General features: G+C 46.4%; 1 protein-coding gene and 1 non-coding gene across 2 annotated transcripts in view; one reads left to right on the top strand and one right to left on the bottom strand.

The window, feature by feature from the left end:
* The window catches only part of LOC139048560 (uncharacterized), a 30,316-nt gene extending 13,406 nt beyond the window's left edge, over positions 1–16,910 (top strand). The window contains exons 7-12 of the mRNA XM_070522973.1: positions 4,893–5,043; positions 5,969–6,081; positions 8,078–8,228; positions 11,527–11,703; positions 13,639–13,770; positions 16,549–16,910. Of these exons, the coding sequence (XP_070379074.1) occupies positions 4,893–5,043; positions 5,969–6,081; positions 8,078–8,228; positions 11,527–11,703; positions 13,639–13,770; positions 16,549–16,758 (934 nt within the window). The 3' untranslated portion in view covers positions 16,759–16,910. The remainder of the gene's footprint in view (positions 1–4,892; positions 5,044–5,968; positions 6,082–8,077; positions 8,229–11,526; positions 11,704–13,638; positions 13,771–16,548) is intronic.
* TRNAS-UGA (transfer RNA serine (anticodon UGA)) lies at positions 15,609–15,681 on the bottom strand. The gene has a single exon. It is a non-coding gene; the product is annotated as a tRNA-Ser (tRNA).
* Positions 16,911–21,040: the final 4,130 nt, after the last annotated feature.

The following is a 21,040-nucleotide window of genomic DNA, read 5'->3' as shown; positions in this document are numbered from 1 at the left end:
CAATGTTATTACCAATGGGTAGGTCGTAGGCAATATTCTTTAAAAGTAAACGTAGAAGTGAATTCACCCTGCGCTGCCAGCGAACCGTGCAGTGACCATAAACAGTGATTCCATATCTAAGCACACTATAGGCTAGAGCGTGTGTAACGCATTTACGGACAGAAAAAGGCATAAAATATCTAATATTATACAGGACACAAGATACAGCGCGAAGTCTTCGACAAACAAAAGAAAGGTGCGAGTTCCAAGACAGATCACTGTCGAAGATCAGGCCAAGATATTTGACCGAATGCGCATATTTTACTGGTACACAGTTACAATGAGAACAGGAGGAAGTGTGCAAATAAACAGGATTTTTTTTAAAGGGTTATGGAAACATATAAGTTGCGTTTTAGAAGTATTGACATTGATAAGGTTAGACTTAAACCAGTCCATGGCTTTCATAGCTGCCATCTGTAATGCTGTAACAGCATCAGTGTATTTCTTTGCGCGCGCAACAATGACAGTGTCGTCAGCATACTAGAACAATGAAACAGGCACATTGTTAGCAAGATCATTAACGTATAGATTGAATAACAAAGGACTCAATATAGAACCTTGAGGGACTCCGGAAGTAATTGCCGTGAAATCACTATGGAATCTTGAAATCGACACATACTGGCGCCTATCTTGTAAAAAGTTAGTAAGTGTAGAAACGAACCTCGAAATCCCAATGTAGAAAGTTTATCAAGCAAAAGAACGTGGCAGATGCTATCAAAGGCCTTGCTTAAGTCAAGAAAAAGAGAGCATACGACTTCATTCTTATCGAAAGCTGAATTTAGTGTGTCAGAGAATTCTTCAAGAAGATCTGTTGTTCCTTTTCCTGGTATGAAGCCATACTGACAAGGTGATAGAACATTGTGCGTATTCAAAAAATTCGTCATGGTAAGTAATAGATGCTTTTCGAAAATTTGGCCAATGCATGGCAGAATGGAGATAGGTCGATAATTACTCATCATGTTTCTGGAGCCACCCTTATACAAAGGTATAACTTTAGCAGTTTTCATTGAAGTCGGCATTATACCTCTGGAAATGATACTATTAAGCATAACTAGTAGGACACCCTTAATCGCTTCAAAATTTCTGCACAATTCAGAAACAGTGAGGCCGTCATGACCAGGAGATTTACTACGTTTAAGACTGAAAAGTATACACCTTAAATCACTTTCGGTAATGTCAGGAAGGAAAGCAGATTCCGTCACACTGGGAGGCATAGGACAGTCGTAAGGCGGGGTACGAGATGCACCAGAGACCAGAGAAAATAGTTTGTTAAAGTCATTCGCAATGCTCTGTCCATCTTTATGGAAATGAGATATGAAATATGTATCATTATAAATAGCAGCGCTCACTCCTTTCAGGTTATTCACCAATGACCATGTTTTCTTGCTGTTAAAACGTGCGTCGTTAAACTGAGACCTAAAATGATTGCGCTTGGCCACACGGATCATGGCATTAACTCGGTTTCGTTCATGTTTAAACTGCAGTCGTAGTTCAGGACAGTTTGGAGCACGTCTTGATCGAGCCCAGAGTAGATCTTTTTCTTTGATGGCTGCCAGTATTACGGGTGACATCCACTTATTGTCTAAATTTCGTTGCTTAACGATCACCATGCGTGAAGATTCGGCTTTGTGTGAACGAAAAACCTCGACGAAACTGTCATATAAGTCTGCAGGGGACACATTGTCAATAAAAGAATCCCAATCGTACTTTGCTATTCTTTCATCGAAACGCTTATAATCAAGTACTGATATATATTGCTGGCTGCGCAAAGGTGCAGGGTGGCCGGAACCATCCGTTAACGAGCAGCAGACGAAATAGTGGTCTGCAAGCTTGAGTTCAACAACAGCAGACCGCACCAACAGGTTTTGAGAACGCACGTTTATGTGGTCGATGCAAGACGAGACTAGCTGCTCAGATAAGTATTCCTCCCGTGTAGGACTGTGTATTTTAGTCTCTAATCCCCACTTTGATAAAGTGTCAAGATAATCTGCGACCGTTGGCACAGTTGGGCGTAGAATATCGATATTCATATCCCCGATAATGCACACGTGTTCTTCACTGGAAAATGATGATAGTGCAGAATCAAGCTCAGCTAAAAAGATGCGACCGTTACAACACGGGGTGCGGTACATTGCGAGTAGAATCAACGACAACCAAGGTGTACTTAGGTGGAGCGCAACTACTTCTGCTTGAGTAAAAGGAATACTAATTTCGGAGACGGACCAAGAATCTTTAACAAAAACTGCGATTCCTCCTCCTGTTCGTTGTAGACGCGTATAAGAATGTAATTGGTAACCTGGCAGCGAGAAATTTGGTAACACATCTGACGAAACGTTCACTTCCGTGAGAGCAACAACGTCAAAATTTGAATTAAAAGGGTGAATCAGCGCACAAAAATGGTCCCAATGCTTCCGTATACTGCGAATATTAACGTGAGTAAACTGAAAGGAATTGCCTGTGTGATGCTGAAAGAACTTCTGGACTTCAGAAAAATCGGAACACTTCACGAAACCAATGTCAGACATGGTTATGTTAGTTTTTCAAGATCAGAAAGCTTGTTGACACGAATGAGAGGCGCGCCTTCGGACTGTTTTGCAAGGATCTTCCCATTTTTGGTCCAGATGAACTCAAAACCCTTTTCTTTGCCACGTGACCGTGCTAGACGGAACAACTCGCGATTAGCCCGAGACAGGTTATCGTTGAAAAACAGCCGAGGAGACATATCATCATGCACCAAATCAGGAAGGCGCCTCCGGGCCCCGAGCCATTTCTGCTTAACAGAAATTGAGCGAGTTTGCACTAGAATTGGTGGAATATAGTCGCCTCTGGATGGCAGCCGATGCACTGCCGAGATATCTGCTTGTTGAAAATCGGTTATGTTTAACTTGCCTGCCAAATTACTTAAGAAAGAGTGTAAGTTTTCATCAGATTTGACAGGAAGGCCGTGAATCTCGAAGTTACATCTTCTGCCATATTGTTCAAGGTCATTTATTTCCCCACTCATCCTGTCAATCACCTGTGCCTGGGAAACTACTGTTGAAGAGAGCGATTGAACTTGTGAACGAAGGTCTGCAAGCTCATTCTGATTAGTGGCCACTGCAGCAAGCACCGAGTCATACTTTGACGAAAGGAAATCAATAGCGGACCGTATGTCCTCGACTGCCGAAGCAACCTTTTCGCTAGCTTCCCTGACCAACAATAGTTCCTCGATTTTCACCATCAGTGTTGAAACAGTTGTAGTCAAAGAATCTAGTTTCATATTCAGAGCAGACAGTTGTTGTGAGAATGAACTATCACCTGGGTTGGATGCCTCGTCTGGTTGCTTAACCGAATCAACCTTGCATGAAGGACACTTCCACGTTTCACGTGTCACTGTACTCATCTTCTTGTAGGCGTTATCAGAAACTGACGAGCAGTTTTTCCCCAGGTGGAATTCGCCCTCACAGGTAGAACAACTCATAAATCTTCCATCTCTCGGTATGGCTTTTGAGCAAGAAGTACATAAAGAAGACATGGTGCAGTCAGCGGCAAAACCCGAAAAGCGATGAATTACAACAGGTGTAATCAACACTCACCTGCCAAAAACGAAGCAAACGTTTAGTCTAGGACAAAGGTTTGCCGCTGACTGCAACGATCCACGAAGTTGAGGGCCTTTAAATAATCGGTGATCGACGCCAGGGGGACATTACTGGCAGGTCCAGAGCCAATGAAGTCAAAGATGGCTTGCAACGTCGAAAAGCAGCTTCCCCGAGATCCGCATGCGTAGATCAGTCACCAGGAACAGTTGCGAAGATGATAGCCATTGAAGATACGAGCGGTTTTCCAGCTGTTACTGTCCCACAGCTTGCAGAGCCTGCCAAAAACGAAGCAAACGTTTGGTCTAGGACAAAGGTTTGCCGCTGACTGCAACGATCCACGAAGTTGAGGGCCTTTAAATAATCGGTGATCGACGCCAGGGGGACATTACTGGCAGGTCCAGAGCCAATGAAGTCAAAGATGGCTTGCAACGTCGAAAAGCAGCTTCCCCGAGATCCGCATGCGTAGATCAGTCACCAGGAACAGTTGCGAAGATGATAGCCATTGAAGATACGAGCGGTTTTCCAGCTGTTACTGTCCCACAGCTTGCAGAGCCTGCCAAAAACGAAGCAAACGTTTAGTCTAGGACAAAGGTTTGCCGCTGACTGCCAAACTCCACCACGGGAGAGTGGAAGGAAAGGAAACTGGATACGCAAGCGCTTGAAAAACCGACAAAGAGAGGGCGGTGTGAACGCAGACATGGCCTACGTAGTTCGGCCTTTCGGGATCCGATCGTAGCATCTGTCCTTACCCTTGGGCTTGGGACCTCATTGGGCCTGCAGGAGTGACAAGGGTATTTGAAGCGCGCGTTACAGGTCCCGGAGCCCACCACCCGGAGTCCACAGGGGTATATGCACCATTGCGCTTGGACCCTGTGTGCACTGTCTGCCATGTCGGACCACATTTTTTGTTGACGCAGAACAATAAATGCCCGGAACAGTAGCCATAAACAGCTTTGCCGTGAATGTGCGAGCACCTTCAGTGATGCTCCTTCAACACCTTCAATGGTGGTCAGTCGGAGTTAGGCGATTTATTGCAACGGCAGATTGCTTTCCCGCGATTACATTGCTGTGACGGGAGTACACCCTATGTATAGCCGACGAGATCATGTCAGTGCCCCTTGAATAAAGACGCCACACGCCTCATTGAGGACAAGGAACAATAGACCTTTCACTGAGTAGAATACAACTAGGGTTATAACTGGTGAACTCCACTGATAATGGATACGATGCCTCTCAGTCTTAAGGTTTTTTTTTTCCATCCTCTCTTTACTGCAGCCATTTGGCGACGGCGGAGAACGCTCTGAAGGTTCAGAACCCCAGTCCACTTGCACGCTTCTGGAAACAGGGCGTTTTCCACGTCGGTATCCTCGACACACCCGCGACGGCTGTTCGAAACCAGACGAAAGCGGCCATCGCCACACTGAAGGTAAGGTTTCACGTATCGCACATTTGAAGTGAAATGACACGAAATGTGATCGGAAAAATCAATAAACAGTAAGTGACGACGCTTCTGGATCCATCGCCGTTAACCAGCTGCGGGTCAGTGGAACGGGTGGAGTAACCAATATGGTTCGCTGAGAAATACGCGAAGTGTTCCAATTATTTGTTGCAAAAATAAAAAAAAGGATATGGGAGTGCCACGTAGCTGGACAGAACCGAGGTGAGGTCGTTTCTCGTCGATTGGATCAAGTCACACTATTTTTCTTGAATTTCACCTAATTGCGTAATTAGGTGTTGTGAAGTAAGAACGTGCTCAAATATAATCACAGCGAAATTGGGAAGTAGAAAATTGCAGACCGTCATCGGGGCAAAATTCCCAATCCAGTTTTCTGCGGTTTTATGCGTGTTCATAATAATCATTTCCCGGTGTGTGTGCGTATATATATATATATATATATATATATATATATATATATATATATATATATATATATATATATATATATATATATATATATATATATATATATATGCACACACACAGTTTTTTCGTCCACTTTCATTTCCAATAATTTATCATTCATTTCTATTAGCAAGTAAAAGTAATTTCCCCTGTGTTGTCCTTGGTGTCTTTTTTTGTTGGCTTATTATGCTATGATTCATGAATATCTGGCCCCCGGTTAAACCCCTTTCTTCTCGTTCATATATTCAACGACGTCCAGTTTTTTCTTGTTTTGACACTTCTACTGCTAAAGCATTAAAAACGGGTTTCTGCATCCTATCATGAAAGCAGTCAGACTCGGAAGTAGTAGCCACTGTCTAAGTTCTTCGCTATCCGCTGTCGTTGTTTTGCGGTATGCCTACTAAGAGTTGTTGTAGATCGATTTTAACTATGTTTTTTTTTCACGCAGGCCATGAACCAGCTGCTTGACACTCAGAGAGCGCAGGGCAACTTTTCAATCACGGCGCTGGCTATGCCGCAACCGGATCTGGGATGGAGTTTGGCTTTTGCCGCGGATTGCAGGTCAGTTTGAAACGCGCATCGGCACAGTTGTGGTTGTATGGCGTGTGCTTGGTCAACTGTCCTGACTAACACCTCCAGTTTTAAGGGTTAAGATGAAATCGTTGATGAAGACAGGTGGATTTTTCTTTGTTGGGTGACTTTTTGTGGCAAGTTAACGCGATTTTAGCTGCGATAGACGAAACGAAATGAAAATCCCGTGAAATAAAACTCTGATAACCATCGCTATCAAACTTTCGTGTCAACATTTCGGTTCCCACCGTCTGGACAGAATGAATGCACAGTTTTCAACTATGAGTTGCCTCATCGTTGGTGTATTTTGACCTCGCTGTTATGTGCTATACAATGTCTTAAGGGTAAGGGTGTTAACCATGGGACAAACCACCATCTTTAATGGTGCGCTAACGCGTACCCATCCGCTGTAATGTTTTCAAGTACCGTGTAATGAGCCTACGTTGAATGTTGGGGATGTACGATTAATACGAATTTCGAATACGGATTCGAATAGTCATTGTAATTCGATTCCTATTCGATTCCAGGATTCACTGTTTCAAGTAACACTTCCGGGAGACTTCGGACAGAACTCCAAATTGCAAATTATGGTCTTTTATGAGTTATTGCGCTTCAGTGAAGCTTTGATTGCTGCGTATAAGCATCAGCTGCATAGCATTTATTCACATAGAGCAGTCAAATTCTTGCTCGATATCTTTCAATCAGGATGCCTCATCTTTAGGCATCTTGCAAAAAATAAAATCGTTTTCTCAATTTAGACAAAGCAAAACCATATGCGGACAATCTCATTGCATTTGAATTGCTTTAAAGAGATCTGCCGTGACGTACCAGTGGGATTTGCTGTTTTAACTACCACACCACTACACGCATCTGGTACCTTGGTGCCGTTGTGTCTCATTAGTGTCATAGCGATGGTGCTCCAGGTACGAGCATCTGTCAATTGCTTGACATTTACAAGCTCTTCAATTGATTAGATGTCCGGTTATAAACGGTAGTACCTGTTTGAAATTATGCATCTAAGCCCTCTGTTTCTCTTTTCTTTTTCCAAAAGGGAACCAAAAGCTCCTATCTAAATACATGTCAAAGGAGAATTCGTTTTACTCGGCAACCACTTCACCAAATTTCGCGAGGGTTGTTCCATAGAAAATGAAAACTTGAAGTATAGTGACTGTTGGTTTCGAATTTCCGAGTTAAGTCGTCAACTTTTTATTAAAAACTGGGAAAAATCAAAAATTTTCAGCACACGAAACTATCATGTTTACAACTCTGTAACTCAGCAATGAAAAATGATATCACAATTATGTAAATTTCATATGTTAGTACATCTAAAGCGCACAAAATGAATATGTTACATATGAATCTAAAAAAAAAATTCCGTAATACGGAAATACAGTTTTTGCAGAACCCTCCTAAACAACGTAACGAACTCACGTAAGATATAAATTGACATATTGAATTTGTCCGCTTAGAACTATCTAATGAGTGCCGTTTACAGAACCGCGATATCTTTCTTGATGGAGAGTTATTAATTTGTAAACTTCTATTTTTTTGGAAACTTTCGTATTTCTTAAAATCATTTTAAAAAATTCAGACCCTAAATCGAAATTGCGCTGCCAACAGTCACTGGAATTTAACTTTCTCTCTGAAATGCAACAAAGTTCATTAAAATGGGTCCGGGGGTTATCTCAGAAAAACATTTTTTTTGCGTTTTACATGTTTTTGAATAGGCCGCGTCGGAGTTGGGCCCGAGCTAAAGCTTCCTCTTAAGAAGTCGTTATTCTTGAATGTCCGCATTCTGTGCGACTGGGAAATTTCGAAATCCAAACCCAGCCCGAGGGGATAGAAAATAGGGTAATTCGGTTAGGGAATTTCCAAATTGAAAAGCCCTTCGCGCTACTTGGGTTCGTCTCTCGACTGGCATTCGATGATGCATATTGAACTAAGTTATCTTCCTTATTGTTTGCTTTCATCCGTCATCGCGAAACAGGGACCTCGGTTTCACCCCGTACCTGATCATCGCGTTCGGTCACTACCGGTTCGGCGACAACACGGTCCCGCATTGCGCGGTCATGCCCCCAACGCGTCACCCGGACGACACTCCTCCGGATGACATCGCCCGGGACTACAACTTCGACCTGGTTGGCACACGTTTCACTCTACACACTCTACACACGCGTATGCGCAGAGCCCAGCTATCTCGCAAACAGGGGCGTCAGTTAGCTTTTGAGCAAAACTTTGTACCGGGTGCGAATTTTTTTCCCCATACATAAAAGCGCAGATGGCCGTAAGACACTGCCTGCGTGCATAATGAGTGACAACGGTTGCGTTTATAACGCTGTATCTTGCTGAAAAATGACCAATTTGCATATTCGTGAAGTGGTTTGAAGCGAGGAGGACGAAGTTCACCAGAAATCGTGTAGTAACCGTAGTTCGCCTCATGGGTGGACGACCGCACTTGCAAGAGGCGTACACACTTATAGCGACCGACTTCACTACAGCAATTTTACAGCGAAGCTTTTAGTGCGACTAGAAGCATTCATAAACCAGTGTGCCAGTTTTCTTAGTTTTGTGAAAAACAGGTACTCGATCATGAAATCTATATTCTTGAGAAGGTGTGGGTAATGTGGGCAATGTGCAGCGAAATCTTGAAGTGCGTGCGCATGTGCAAAGGTTCTGAAGCGCCACGAGTGTGTTGTTCACGATTGACGCGCAGTGTAGAATGCAACGTCACATAACTACAAATGTCACCAAGGACAAACTTTAGAAAAAAAAACTGACTGTTATGGCGAATCTGTGTGCAATGTTCAATGCCTTCGGATCGAACACAGCTTATGCGAAAAACAAAAAACAAAAAGAGTCTTACCAAGTGCCTCAAATGCGACGCGGCCATTATCCTATATGTTTTCCAATGTTCCGAGATAACTCTGCTATAAATTTTTACATTTAATGGAAATTATGGCCATCCTAAGAGCAATGTGTTGCAACATTCGAACGCTTCTGACACAATTAGTTACTAAATTTTGCCTTAATTGATACTTCTCCTCGTTGTTAGCTTTACGTGCCATTTATCCTCGTTTGAATTGTTGCATGGTATTTTTAAGATTTCTTCAATTATTTTTCTTTTTTTTACTCTGTGAATATACTTGTGATATTGTTAACAGATTTTTTTTTCTATCTTATCGTTTATTTCCGATGTAGAAACTGTATAATATATGACATGACTCACTGTTTGCCACGATCCTACTATCCCCTTTTCATGTTTTGTTAGGAGGTCCCCCCGACAGTTGTTACTTCGGGACCTCCGAATGTGTACTTATACCCATCTTGTATTTGTTTTGTCAAAAATAAATATTGATTGATTGGTTGAAATTAGGAGCGTTACAGATAATCCTTGAATTCTCGTTTTTCTTTTTTCGTGCATTATATGACCTTATCCCGGTGTCGCCCAGGGAACTAAACGAAGCACCTTGTTTATGCTTAGCCAATGCAAGGGTCAGGTTGCGAGTGGTGTTTAAGAAATGTTTTAAAAAATGTGTGGGTTAATTGCGGCTTTTGCAAAACATTGCCTGTGCGAGCACTCCGGAGCGTTGGGTTTGTGTCTTACGAGCGGTGAAGAATTTAGCACGTTGCCCACAATTAGAAAACCGGAGTAACCCGAAGGTTATTCTCCGGGCGAAGTGCCAGTGGCTGAAATGCAGCTTCTGCAAAAAAAAATCACTTGAGTTTTCCGAAGTGTAATACGGCTGCGTAGAGCTACGCTGGCCAATCTCCACAGGTGACTCTAGGTTGGACCAAGATTATGTTTCGTGGTAATGGGGGTCATGCTAGGTCAAATGGATGGCGAAACATTCCCGTTCCTGGTCTAATTAGAAGGGCTGCATATATTACCGAACCCTCTTTCGCTATACTTACGCGTCATATACCGGGCGTCCCAGCTAACTTTTGCCAGAGACTAAACACATGCGAATGCCACGTAGCAGGACAGAACCAAGGTAATGTCATTTGCTGTTGCTTGGGGGTGCCCAACTTGTTTTTTTTTTCATTCTGCCTAATTAGATTATTAGCCTGAATAATGAACTTCTGAAATATTATAATTAGATGAAATATGTCAATGAGAAAATTGTGGAGCGACATGAAAAACTCCCGATACAGCTTTCTGTTGCCCAATACGCGCTTCATAAGAGTTTTTCCAAGCGTGAAAGAAGCCCGCAAATGCACGCAAAATGCACGCTGATTTCAGCCGATTTCAGTTGTCTCATCAGTTCTGGTGGACCGGTTGCATTCGATGTCGTTTAAAATGCTGCCGTTACAACGCCGCTCACTAGTAAATATCGAGTGCATATACCTAGTATTAGAACGAAAAAATGCGTCAGAATGCTTAATTCACTAATTCAATAAATAAATAAATAAATAAATAAATACAAGCAGATAAACAAAAACAAAGAAAAAATTGGAGGCTTATCAAGGTTAAGCCCAGTGGATGCTTCGCATCCACTGGGCTTAACCTTAGCGTATCCTTAGCGTTTGGAGGCATCTTGACCGCATACACGCCCGGCGCAAAGACGCTGGCGCGGTTGCGGGCACAGAGACTGACGCGACGGCGGGCGCGCGCCGCTTCATCCCTGGCGTGACGTCACATATCACGTGATGCAGCGATGGTGGCACCGCCGCCGCGTCGTGCGCGACGGCGCGAACCGAAGCGTGGAGGCCTCCGCCGGGCGACGTCCGACGGCGCGATATGAGGCCCCATCTGCAGCCGGTGTGACGTCATCACGTGACGTCATGTCACGTGACCCCACTTCAGGGTCAATGGTGGCCACCGCCGGGCGTCGCGCGAACGCCCGAAACCTACGTTAATATGCTTCGCATAATAAATTGTAGTTAAGAATGCCGGGCGCTGCAGCCACATTGCCAGTCGTCCGGGAGGCGCGAGCTCGAGATTGGCTGAGCTGCTCTGGCTGAGGCACGCTGCCGGCTGCTCTCTTGTGCTGTATTCGTATTAGAACATCAATAAAGAAGTGAATAAAAGCACTTTATTTTCACAGACACAGAAAACGAATACAGAAGTATCTGGATCGACAGCCGAAGAAGACTAGTTTCGGTGCAGCAAAAAAATAAACAGGCCTAGCTTTAGAGGTGGCCCGAAAACACATTGGCACGATTGAACAATGCGCGGTTTTGGTGGAACATTGTTACAGAACTTAAAATAAAAACAGACCCATTCCGCTACAGGTTCTAGTTCCCGAGAAAAAAAAAAACATTTGCAGCTTCGCTTGAACTGTCACGCTGTTTTAGACCAGAGGGCTTATACCGTATTTCTTTTTTTTTGGTGCCACAGAATTCAACTATTCCAAAATATGCGTATAAAGAGGTGTACATTATAAACGTAACCTTATTAAAAAAATCTGTGTTCTAGATGATTCGTCTACATTGCAGTCGTCCGCCGTGTCCAGCCTTCGCGAGCTCTTCTCCCTGGGCGCGCACACTAGAGGCCTCGTGTCAGTGACCATGAAGGGGCGTTGGACAGAGCCTCTGGTCCCGAATTTAGTCGACTTCTTCTTTGCGCGTTGTTCATCTGACCCAAACATCGAGTCGTTCGGCAGCTACATTCAGGTAAGCGACCGTAACGTATAGGGCCCGTATGTTTTGTTGGCATGCTCAGACTTCTATAGGAAGCGCTACACACTCCGTTGTTAACGCCGTTGTGTTCCGGACACCGGACACCGGACGACGCCGGACACACGGAAGGGAGGTGTCCCGACTCCTCCTGAACCGTTTAGGTGACGTGGCCTTGGATGGACAGGAGGATTTCGGGGCGTTGGGGGATTTGTAGATTAGGAAAGCACCAGGAGTGCAGCTTTATAACGAAATTAAAATGATCGCAAGATAGATAAAGTTTATTGTTGGGTACAATATAAGTCCCAAATGGTGCGAACTTATTTTAGAGCATGCTTTGGAGGTTCGATGAACTACGGTTGCGTAATCGATGCCTGAAGCTAAATGCCCGTCCCCAAGCTTGAAATGGTGGCAGCAAGTCAGCGAGACAGCCTGTCTTCTTACGTCGCCTAAACAGAAACTTTCGGTCGGGGATGACTGAGATTTGCCTCTGCATATACATGTTGTGGGGATGCGCGACTCTCACGCGTCCCCTGATAGGTTATTTTCTCGCACGGCGCGTATCCTGTAATCCGGCTTCGCCGCATGGCCTGGCGCACGCAGTGGTCGGAGTGGTTGAGGCGCAGTACGAGAGAGGGCGCGAGTGTTGCGCTGCTAACGCCGCCGCGGGCTTACTTGGGCGCCGGAAGACAAGGCGCTTCCTTTTTGGCTTGGGACAGCAAGCAGTCCGGACGTGCCGTGCCGCGCGTGCGCCGATCCAAGCTTCTGCGAGACCGTCTCGCGTGGCCGCCTTCGAACGCGCCACCGTTCGCGTGACCGTACGCGCGAACGACCAGGCGTTGGGATCGAGCATGGGGCGAACATATTCGCTCGCTGTCCGGTCGCGGTGAGTCGGACTTCCTAGATTCGTCGCGCGCCCATCGGCATGTTTTGGGGTCAGCAACTCGGCTAGCAGGCATTGATCTATGAATGGTGCACTAAATGACATTGTGATTGTTTGCACTACTGTGTTGTCGTTCATTTGTCCCAAGAGCATGGGTATGAAGAAACCCACAATGTAAAGCGAATAACTTTTTTTGGCCAGACAATCTCTTGACCAATGTGAATGAAACTTGTTGTTTGAAAAGAGAAATCGGCACTCTTTCGACTGCAGGAAGCCGAACATTGACTTAGGATTGGAAATGTTTCACGAAAGGAGCCCAAATGGTTTAAGTTTACAAAAACATTAGCCACGAAGTTTACAAATCCATAAATCATCACACAAAGGCACATAACAAAGTTCTGTAATAGGCATCTGTTAGAACATCTAAAGCGGATAAGTTGTGTGCGTAAGTTTAGGTTACGGGATAGCTGACAATGCTTAGGAAGGCTTTCCGAAATTCCCACCCACAGATAAGCGGTGCACTTGAAAGCGGTCCAAAATACATCACCTTTCTGCTGTTTAGATGTCTAATGTAGCTGCAGTTCGCAGAATTGTGATATCATTGTTTATTACATAATTACAGTATTGAAAACTCGCCTGTTTGTCTCATTTCTAATGTTCTAATTTTCAACCGTTTCTTTATAAAACTCTTGACGCCTAAAATAAAAAGGAATGTGTGCTGTGCAGGTGGCAAAATTAAACATTTTATTTAATTGTAACAGACCTCGTCAACTTCGGGCCAGTGGTTGCCCCCCAAAAAGTGTGCCTGCGTTGCTTCCTATTTAAATCGGACCTTCGCAAATAACGCTTTCTCCTTCAACATGGTTCGTACTTACATGGGGGGAGGGGGCGCGAACATACCTCAAACTTGGGGCACACCAAACACGGCAGCAGCTGTCACCCTCACGCGTGTCGCCGTCTCCACGGTGTTTACCCATCACGTGGTGATTGCACGACCGACCCGGATGCATACCATCCTAAAGATTTCTTTTCGCACTTTGTTTTCTCAGGTGTGTCCCGGCGGTACTTCTGGTGCCGGGGCTCGGTTAAATTATTCGGAAAAGCACTACGCCGTTATTACCTACATCGAGAGCAAGAATCGCGCCTTCGTCTACGACAACGAGAAGGCGTTTGCCGCCAAGGTAAACAACAAACTTTTCTTCTCTAGAAACCTCTCACGCGCGTCACTGCACCGCTTCACACAGGCAGCAGCCACTATGAGCGCCTATTGATTATTAGCGACAATTGGCAGTGGGCCTCTCCGAATATCCGTCGCTGGCACTCCCGAACTGCACGAGGAGGCGCTTTCATCCAATGAGCGTTGCCCATGCAGTGTTACGGGCTGTTCTGGGCAGTCCGGGACGACCAATCGAAGAGACCCAGTGTCCAAATGCCCATTGTCCCCGGCGACCGTTGTCACATGACTGAAGCTGTGGGATTTAGAAACTGCTTTTCAAACTGCTTGAGGTGGTATTGATTGTGGGGCCGGAAACCCGTCGTGGACATTACGTTTTAGGCATCGCCTATTGGCTCAAGGAGCACTGACACATTTTATAATTTGTAGCAACTACCAAGAGCGTCTCGAACGTATATGGACAATGGCTGTAATATGAAGTTGACGAAACTACACATATTTAAAGTGTATGCTGGAGTAGGTCTTGATGTCCCTGACATCAGGGTGACATCATGACGCATTAGAAATTCGCTCCAGTTGTGTAGCAATATTTATCTAGGTATCATAACACCGCTCGTCAAAGCAATGAGCATTTTAGCGGGTTCCTTATGGCCGCAAATACAGAGAGCCAGTGCATGATGACGCCGTGATGCATCGACATCCTGGATCACCATAATCATGATTATCATCAGCCTATTTATGTCCACCTTAGGACGTAAGCTTTTCCCAGAGATCTCCCGAATAACCCCTGTCTTGCGCCCTCTGACCCCATGTTACGCCTGCAAGTTTCTTTATTTCATGAAGCCAGCTAATTCTCTGTAGTCCTGAACTGCACTTCCCTTCCCTTGGCATCCATTATGTAAAGTAATGGTCAGCCTAAGGCCTGCCCTACGCATGACACGGCTTGCACAGCTCCGTTTATTCCTTTTAATGTCGACCAGTATTTCGGGTACCCCCGTTTGCTCTCTAAGCCCCACCGCTGTCTTCATGTATCTTAACGTTATGCCTAACATTTTTAGTTCCATCGCTCGTTGCGTGCTCCATGCCTTCTTTTTAACCTTTCCAGTCCATCTTTCTAGTCCCCCAAAGTAGGGCAGCCAACCAGACGCACTTCTGGTTAACATCCCTGCCTTCTCTCTTCATTTCCTCCTCCTCCTCCTTCCTTCTTTGTCAAGCTCTAAGTTCCTCGCCTATATGTTGGTGCCCGTAAAATTAAATGATCACGCACACTTTTGATTGTATATCTTATTGGAGCCGAAACCTAAATGGTTAGTAGGAACTAGTGTTATCGTAATTTTTCTTTCATGGCGGAGGAGGGGGGGGGGGGAGCTATTCTCACGGTCACTATTATTTTTTCTTTTTTTATAGAACTTCAAATGTTCTGACCTTTGTTTAACGAAAAAAGAAATGACAAGCCGGAAATGTCGTGTTGGTACTCGTGGCACCACGCAATTCGCGCGCGACCTCTTTCTCTTGCCTGCTGTGCCCGCCTGCCAAAGGTATGGGGTCTGATAGGTGCGCCTATTACCGTGTATAGGTATAAAATGTGTCTAGAATCATTGACGCCAAAATGTTATAAATGCAGTGCACATCCATGTTATTCCAATTCCATGGCACCGTACTGCATGCATATTATATATATATGAGAGGAAGGGGGTTAACCGAGGGGCCCGACATTTATTCGTCGTACCATACGAAACCAACAAACACTGACACGAAGGACAACATAGCGGAAATTACTTGTGTTTAATAAATACATTGAGAAACGATAAATTGATGGAAATGAAAGTGGATGACACAATGACTTGCCGCAGGTGGGGAACGACCCCACAACCTTCGCATTTCATGTGCGATGCTCTACCAATTGAGCTACCGCGGCCCCGTTTTGTTTCCTATCTGTGTTTCCTAGTAGAACCCTGGGAGTGTTAGCCAGCACCACCACACGTACGAAATGGAAAGGTTGTGGGATCGTTTCCCACTTGCGGCAAGTTGTTTTGTCATCCACTTTCATTTCCATTAATGTATCGTTTCTGTATTTCGTTTATTAAACACAAGTAACTTCCTCTATGTTGTCCTTGGTGTATGTGTTTGTTGGCTTCTTAAGATATATATATATATATCTTAAGAAGCCAGCAAACACATACACCAAGGACAACATAGGGGAAATTACTTGTGTTTAATAAACGTGTTTAATAATAACAATAATATATATACATATATATACCTCCACCCGCGCGTACAACACCTCCACCAAAATGTTGCAGGAAGAAAGGAGGCCCACGAGTGTAAAATAACGTGTATATACAACTGGTGTATATTCCGTTCAGGCAACGGCCAGTCTTCGTCTTCCTCTATTTCAAGTCACCTTATTCTTTCCCTTCACCCGTAACAATCTATACAATGTGTGTGTGTCTAACTACCCTCAATGCAATTGCCCATTGGCTAGGGTTGGTGTTGCACTGCTTGGATCGAGGTGGTGGGTGCGATCTCGGCCGCATTTCGATGCGAGGCGAAACGCAAAATGATATAACGCTCGTGTCCTCCGATTTGGGTGCCGGTTAAGGAAATCCTAGTGTTCCAAATTATTTCGAAATCCGCCTACTATACGGCGTGCCTTGTAATCAGATCGTGGACACGTAGGAGCCCGGAATTTAATTTCGCTTTTAATGAGCAGGTATACGCTGTGCAATACCCCTTTAGTGAACTGCGATTCATTCTTCCGTCACTTTTTTTTTTCCGTGCACAGTTGTGCCACGCGAAGGCCATAGACCCCAACGTGAGCTTCGGCATCGCCGTCTACGACATAGGCTACGACGACTCTGATAATATGTGTACGTCCGTGAACAGATACCACCGCAACAGCCGATTGAAGGCGGTGAAGATGGTGGTGGATTCCTTCCGGCGGCAGAACGCGGTTTTCAAAGAGGATGTTTGCGTAAGAAGCGTGGCGCCCTAAGAGCGCTGCCTGCTGCCCTGGTCTTCGACGCAGGGCCGATTTCTCGTGGAATGCGGTGAAATATAGTACAGTTCTGGTCGCGCGTACTGTATTCTTCGGAGCAGCCGTTGATGAAGCCGCCCGCCTGACTGACCGTGCGTAACGCGGTCAGTTAGGCGGACCAGCCTGTTTTCTTCCCCTTGTACCATAGTACGTATGTGGTAACCTTGCGCAATAAATAATCACTTGTTATCAGCGCTGATGCCTTCGTCTCCTTCATGTCGTCCTGCGTGTTCTTTTGCGCTTTACCTCGCGTGAAGCGTTACCAACTAGCCCGCCAGTCTGTTCTGTCGTTCATACACATATCGTACTTTCTCGTCCTTCTCACCTTCCCGCGTCACCTAGGGCCCGCGTTGTCCGGACCCGTGGACACAGAGAGAGAATCATCTTTTATTGAGGCCTTAGTAAAGGTTGGTGCGCGCTGGCACCAGACGGGGTGGAACCTTCTTCTCAGGTCCCATATGCGTCCAGCAGTTCCAAACCCCTGGCCGCCAGCGCGAGCTGGGTCGGCAGGTCGGGGCTGGACAACAAGGTCTCCCATCTCTCGAGGGGGGGGGGGGGGTGTAGGGATGATGGGGGGTTCTTCTTGAGCTTGGTGCACTCTGCAAGGGTGTGTGCTAGAGCGCCTTCTGATCGTCTACAAAAGGGGCGTGAAGTGTCATGCTCTGTTGGGAACATATTGTGCAAGAGCACGGGATGCGCTAGTGACCCCGCTTCGGTGCGCCGCACGAGCATTTGCTGCCTTCGGCTGAGTTGCGGGTGCGGATGGGGAAGCCTACATCACGAGCTCAACAGCCCGTCCCGGTGATTTGCGTTTGGTGAGGATCGCTAGTGGCACGGCAGATATGTTCCCCTTGCGGTAGCTTGCGTAGGCGGTCTTGGAGTCTGTGACCACGGTCCTCACTCCCGATTGTGCGAGTGCGAGGGCCACGGCCACTTCTGCTTCGGCTGTATTCATCGTCCGTGTCGACTCGCCTGTGACCAGTTTATCGATGGTGGTGACGACCGCCGTTGCTTTGATGTCGTGCTTGAGCAGCGAGGCGTCCGCGTAGAGAACCTCGGGGTCCTCTTCCAGCTGTCGAGCCAGTGCCTTGGCCCGCGCAGAGCGTCTCTCGTCGTTCCTTCCCGGTTGCATGTTCCGGGGAGGGGCTTGGTCTTAATAATGTCTCTCCACGTTGTGGGGAGCGGCTCCCATGTCGGTTGCTGTTCAATTTGCCATCCTATCTTGCGTAGGACGGCCCGGCCGTGCTCTGTCCGGCTCAGCCTTATTCTCTGGTGGGATAGGTGTGCTTCCACCAGCTCTTCCACCGTGTTGTGGGCACCCATATCCAGCAGCTCCTGCGTTGACTAGTAGACTGGGACGCCCACGTGTTTGTCGACCTGCTCCATGAACAGCCAGCTACTGCACCTTTGCCGCACGGATGCCACGGGAAGCACACCGCCGCCGCAAGCGCTAAATGCGAACACCGAGCTGTGATTTAACACTCTTTGGCCGCATCCCCTAGGGGACGCCAAAGGGGCAATGAAGAAACCAAAACTGGAACCTGTATTGGTTCGCAAGTTCATATTTATCCCCCCACCGGTGACCACTTGGTGACTTGGACATCCTGCGCTGTGACCGCTTTATGATAGTTTCAGGCGATTTTCTGAGGCCCCCGCTTGTTGGCGTTAGTTTTACGTTAGCGTCAGCAAGGCGTTTGTGCTGACGATGAAGCGCATGTGGAGCCCGCAAAAGCGACCACACCGGCCCCCAACTGCAAACAACCCAGTACACGCCGCAACGCCAAACACTTGTGTCCGGCACACGAGGTGGGGCGGAGAACACACCTTCGCCAAAAAGACACGTGCCGAGCTACGAGGAACCAGACTATCTTATCCGCGTACGCAGGTTGCGGGCGGCCTCCTATGCTCTCAACACCAGGCGCCATCTCTCGGCGTGGACTGCGGGAATCGGCGGAGTAGCTTGTGCGCGTATTTATGCGTGGCACTTGTTTGTGTCGTCGCTACTAACGGTTACGGCGAGTAGCAACAATGTACAAAAGCTATTCGTCGTTGGCTGAACGAACAACCAACGCAAGCGCAAGCACGACCCGGTCAAGATGCGTCAATCATAACCAACGCAGACCCACGTTTCGTATGGCCCGTCCGAGTCAGCTTGCGGTGGAGAGACTTTTCTTAAACACGTCTCTTTGTCAGCCTAGGCATACGAGGAGCTGACCCACTTTACCACTTATTCGTAGTTATACGAGTCTAAGCTGTTGATGGCTCGGACATCCCTCAGGTCGCAGGCTTTTGTTTTGAGGCAGGTAACACGTAATGGTGGTTTTTTTCCTGCAGGGAGGACGAGAGTTTCGCGTCTTTCCATTTGTTGGCCGCGATAGAAAGAGGATGTGGCAGAACGCTGTCGCCCACGGTGGGAAAGCAAAAAGAAAAAGCGCAAATTGCAATATGTCGTCATACATGAAAACACACAGAACAAAGCTCTGGCGGGGAACTGTTCGATTGGGTGAGCTTGTGCCTCTAAATAAATTAGCACGATGAGAGTGACAGCAGCAAGGGCGATGCATGGTCATCGGGTAAAGAATGGCTTCGCTATAAGCCGCGCTCACCTTAGCAGCAAACTTTTGTGATAAAACTTTTTGATATTACGGCAGAGCACACCAACCAGCTACACTAACGCTTTTTGGCGTTATCATTGCAATCATTCCGGCTCGAGGCCCACAAAGTCGCGAACTGCTCAACAAGGACCAGAAAATAAAAAAAACTCCTCGTCACTCCGAGAGGACATATGGCGCTATTCTGGACATTCCGCCATTCCGCCATTTTCTTCGATGCGTGACGTTGGCGCGACGCAAACAAGATGGCGCTGGTGGCCCTGTTTTGCTTACGTAACGTGACACTAACTTGACGTTTCGCCTAAGAAACTGTAATGAAGGCACTGAATGTAGCGTTATCGGTAAAGCAAAACAGTTTTGCTCCGCAGTAAAAATAAAGCAGCTATCTCAAAGCGTATGATTATTCCGTCGAAAACGCTTCTCGCTTCCGTCGTCTACTGCGTACAAGCCGTCGTCTGCTTCAATAGCGAGGATGCGTGACCCCTGAAAATGGAATGAGTCATCGCATGTTGGCGCCAACGCGCTTGTTTTCTTGCTTGAGACAACATACGCGACCTACCAGTGGTGATGCGCGCACGTTCTAGGCCACGTTATCGCTATCTCGTGAAACGCAAGTGACTCAGCCCAACTCGGCTAACTGAGAAACTGCCGAATATCACCGATAGCGTTACGCGCGCCAGAGATATCCACTAGCGCGACGCAAACGCCGGCGCTGCCATCTCTTGTTCATTTTGCTGGTTACTCGCACCGCGGGAGGAAACTTCAAGGCGCCACCTTGCATACATTTCTTTTTATAAATTAGAAAGAGGCCGTTGTCATAACTTTTGATTGTGCGAAAAGGCATTAATCTTGATTACAATACAAATGCAGCAGTGAGAAGTGGAAAACATTGCCGAAAAGTTGCTATGTTCAACCAATATTATTTCGTATGAACGCGTTCTTTTAAAACATGATGGCCCGAAACACAAATGCAAAGACCACCCGAGAGCGGTGCAAACGCTATGAGCACGCGTTATGAACAAAAGATTTTCGTGGCGCCAAACGACGGGGAAATAGTGGCGATACGCATTCCTCTCGGCTGCCATTGCATATGGCTGCTCATTAGCATAATTCGCGCGGCTCGTCTCAGCAAAAATTATGGCGGAAAATCTCAGCAATGGCGGCCCAGCGCAACGTCACGCATCGTCAAAATGACGTTTACGAAACAGCCCTTCCTGTGACGTTCCTCACGAGATATTCCTTCAGCCAATCAGCAAGCTGGCATGGCGTACATCTTGGATCGCCACCACATATTCGCGCAATTGCAGACGCATTGCACTGACTTCTGCACGCTACCGCTCACATTCTTTTTGAAGCGCTAACATCACAATATATCTGCCAAGGACCAAAAAATGTATTAGTCCATAAAATATGCAGCTCCATGTCACGTTTCGTCATCTTGATGAAAACGCAAAATGACATTTCCCGGCACAAACAAGGTAAATATACCTGGTAGCGAAGCTTCCATAGGAGCCCACACGTTCAAAACATGGCGGTCCATCGCCGGGTCATGGGGCTTAGCGCCATCTGTATGTGGTGGGAACACTTCCGGCGGAAGAAAAAATAACGTGACGCCATGTCCGTTAAAA

The sequence above is a fragment of the Dermacentor albipictus genome, chromosome 8 (assembly GCF_038994185.2).
Source record: "Dermacentor albipictus isolate Rhodes 1998 colony chromosome 8, USDA_Dalb.pri_finalv2, whole genome shotgun sequence".
NCBI classification, from domain to species: domain Eukaryota; kingdom Metazoa; phylum Arthropoda; class Arachnida; order Ixodida; family Ixodidae; genus Dermacentor; species Dermacentor albipictus.
Note: the sequence above shows the minus strand (reverse complement) of the source record. Positions and strands in the feature narration are given on the sequence as shown.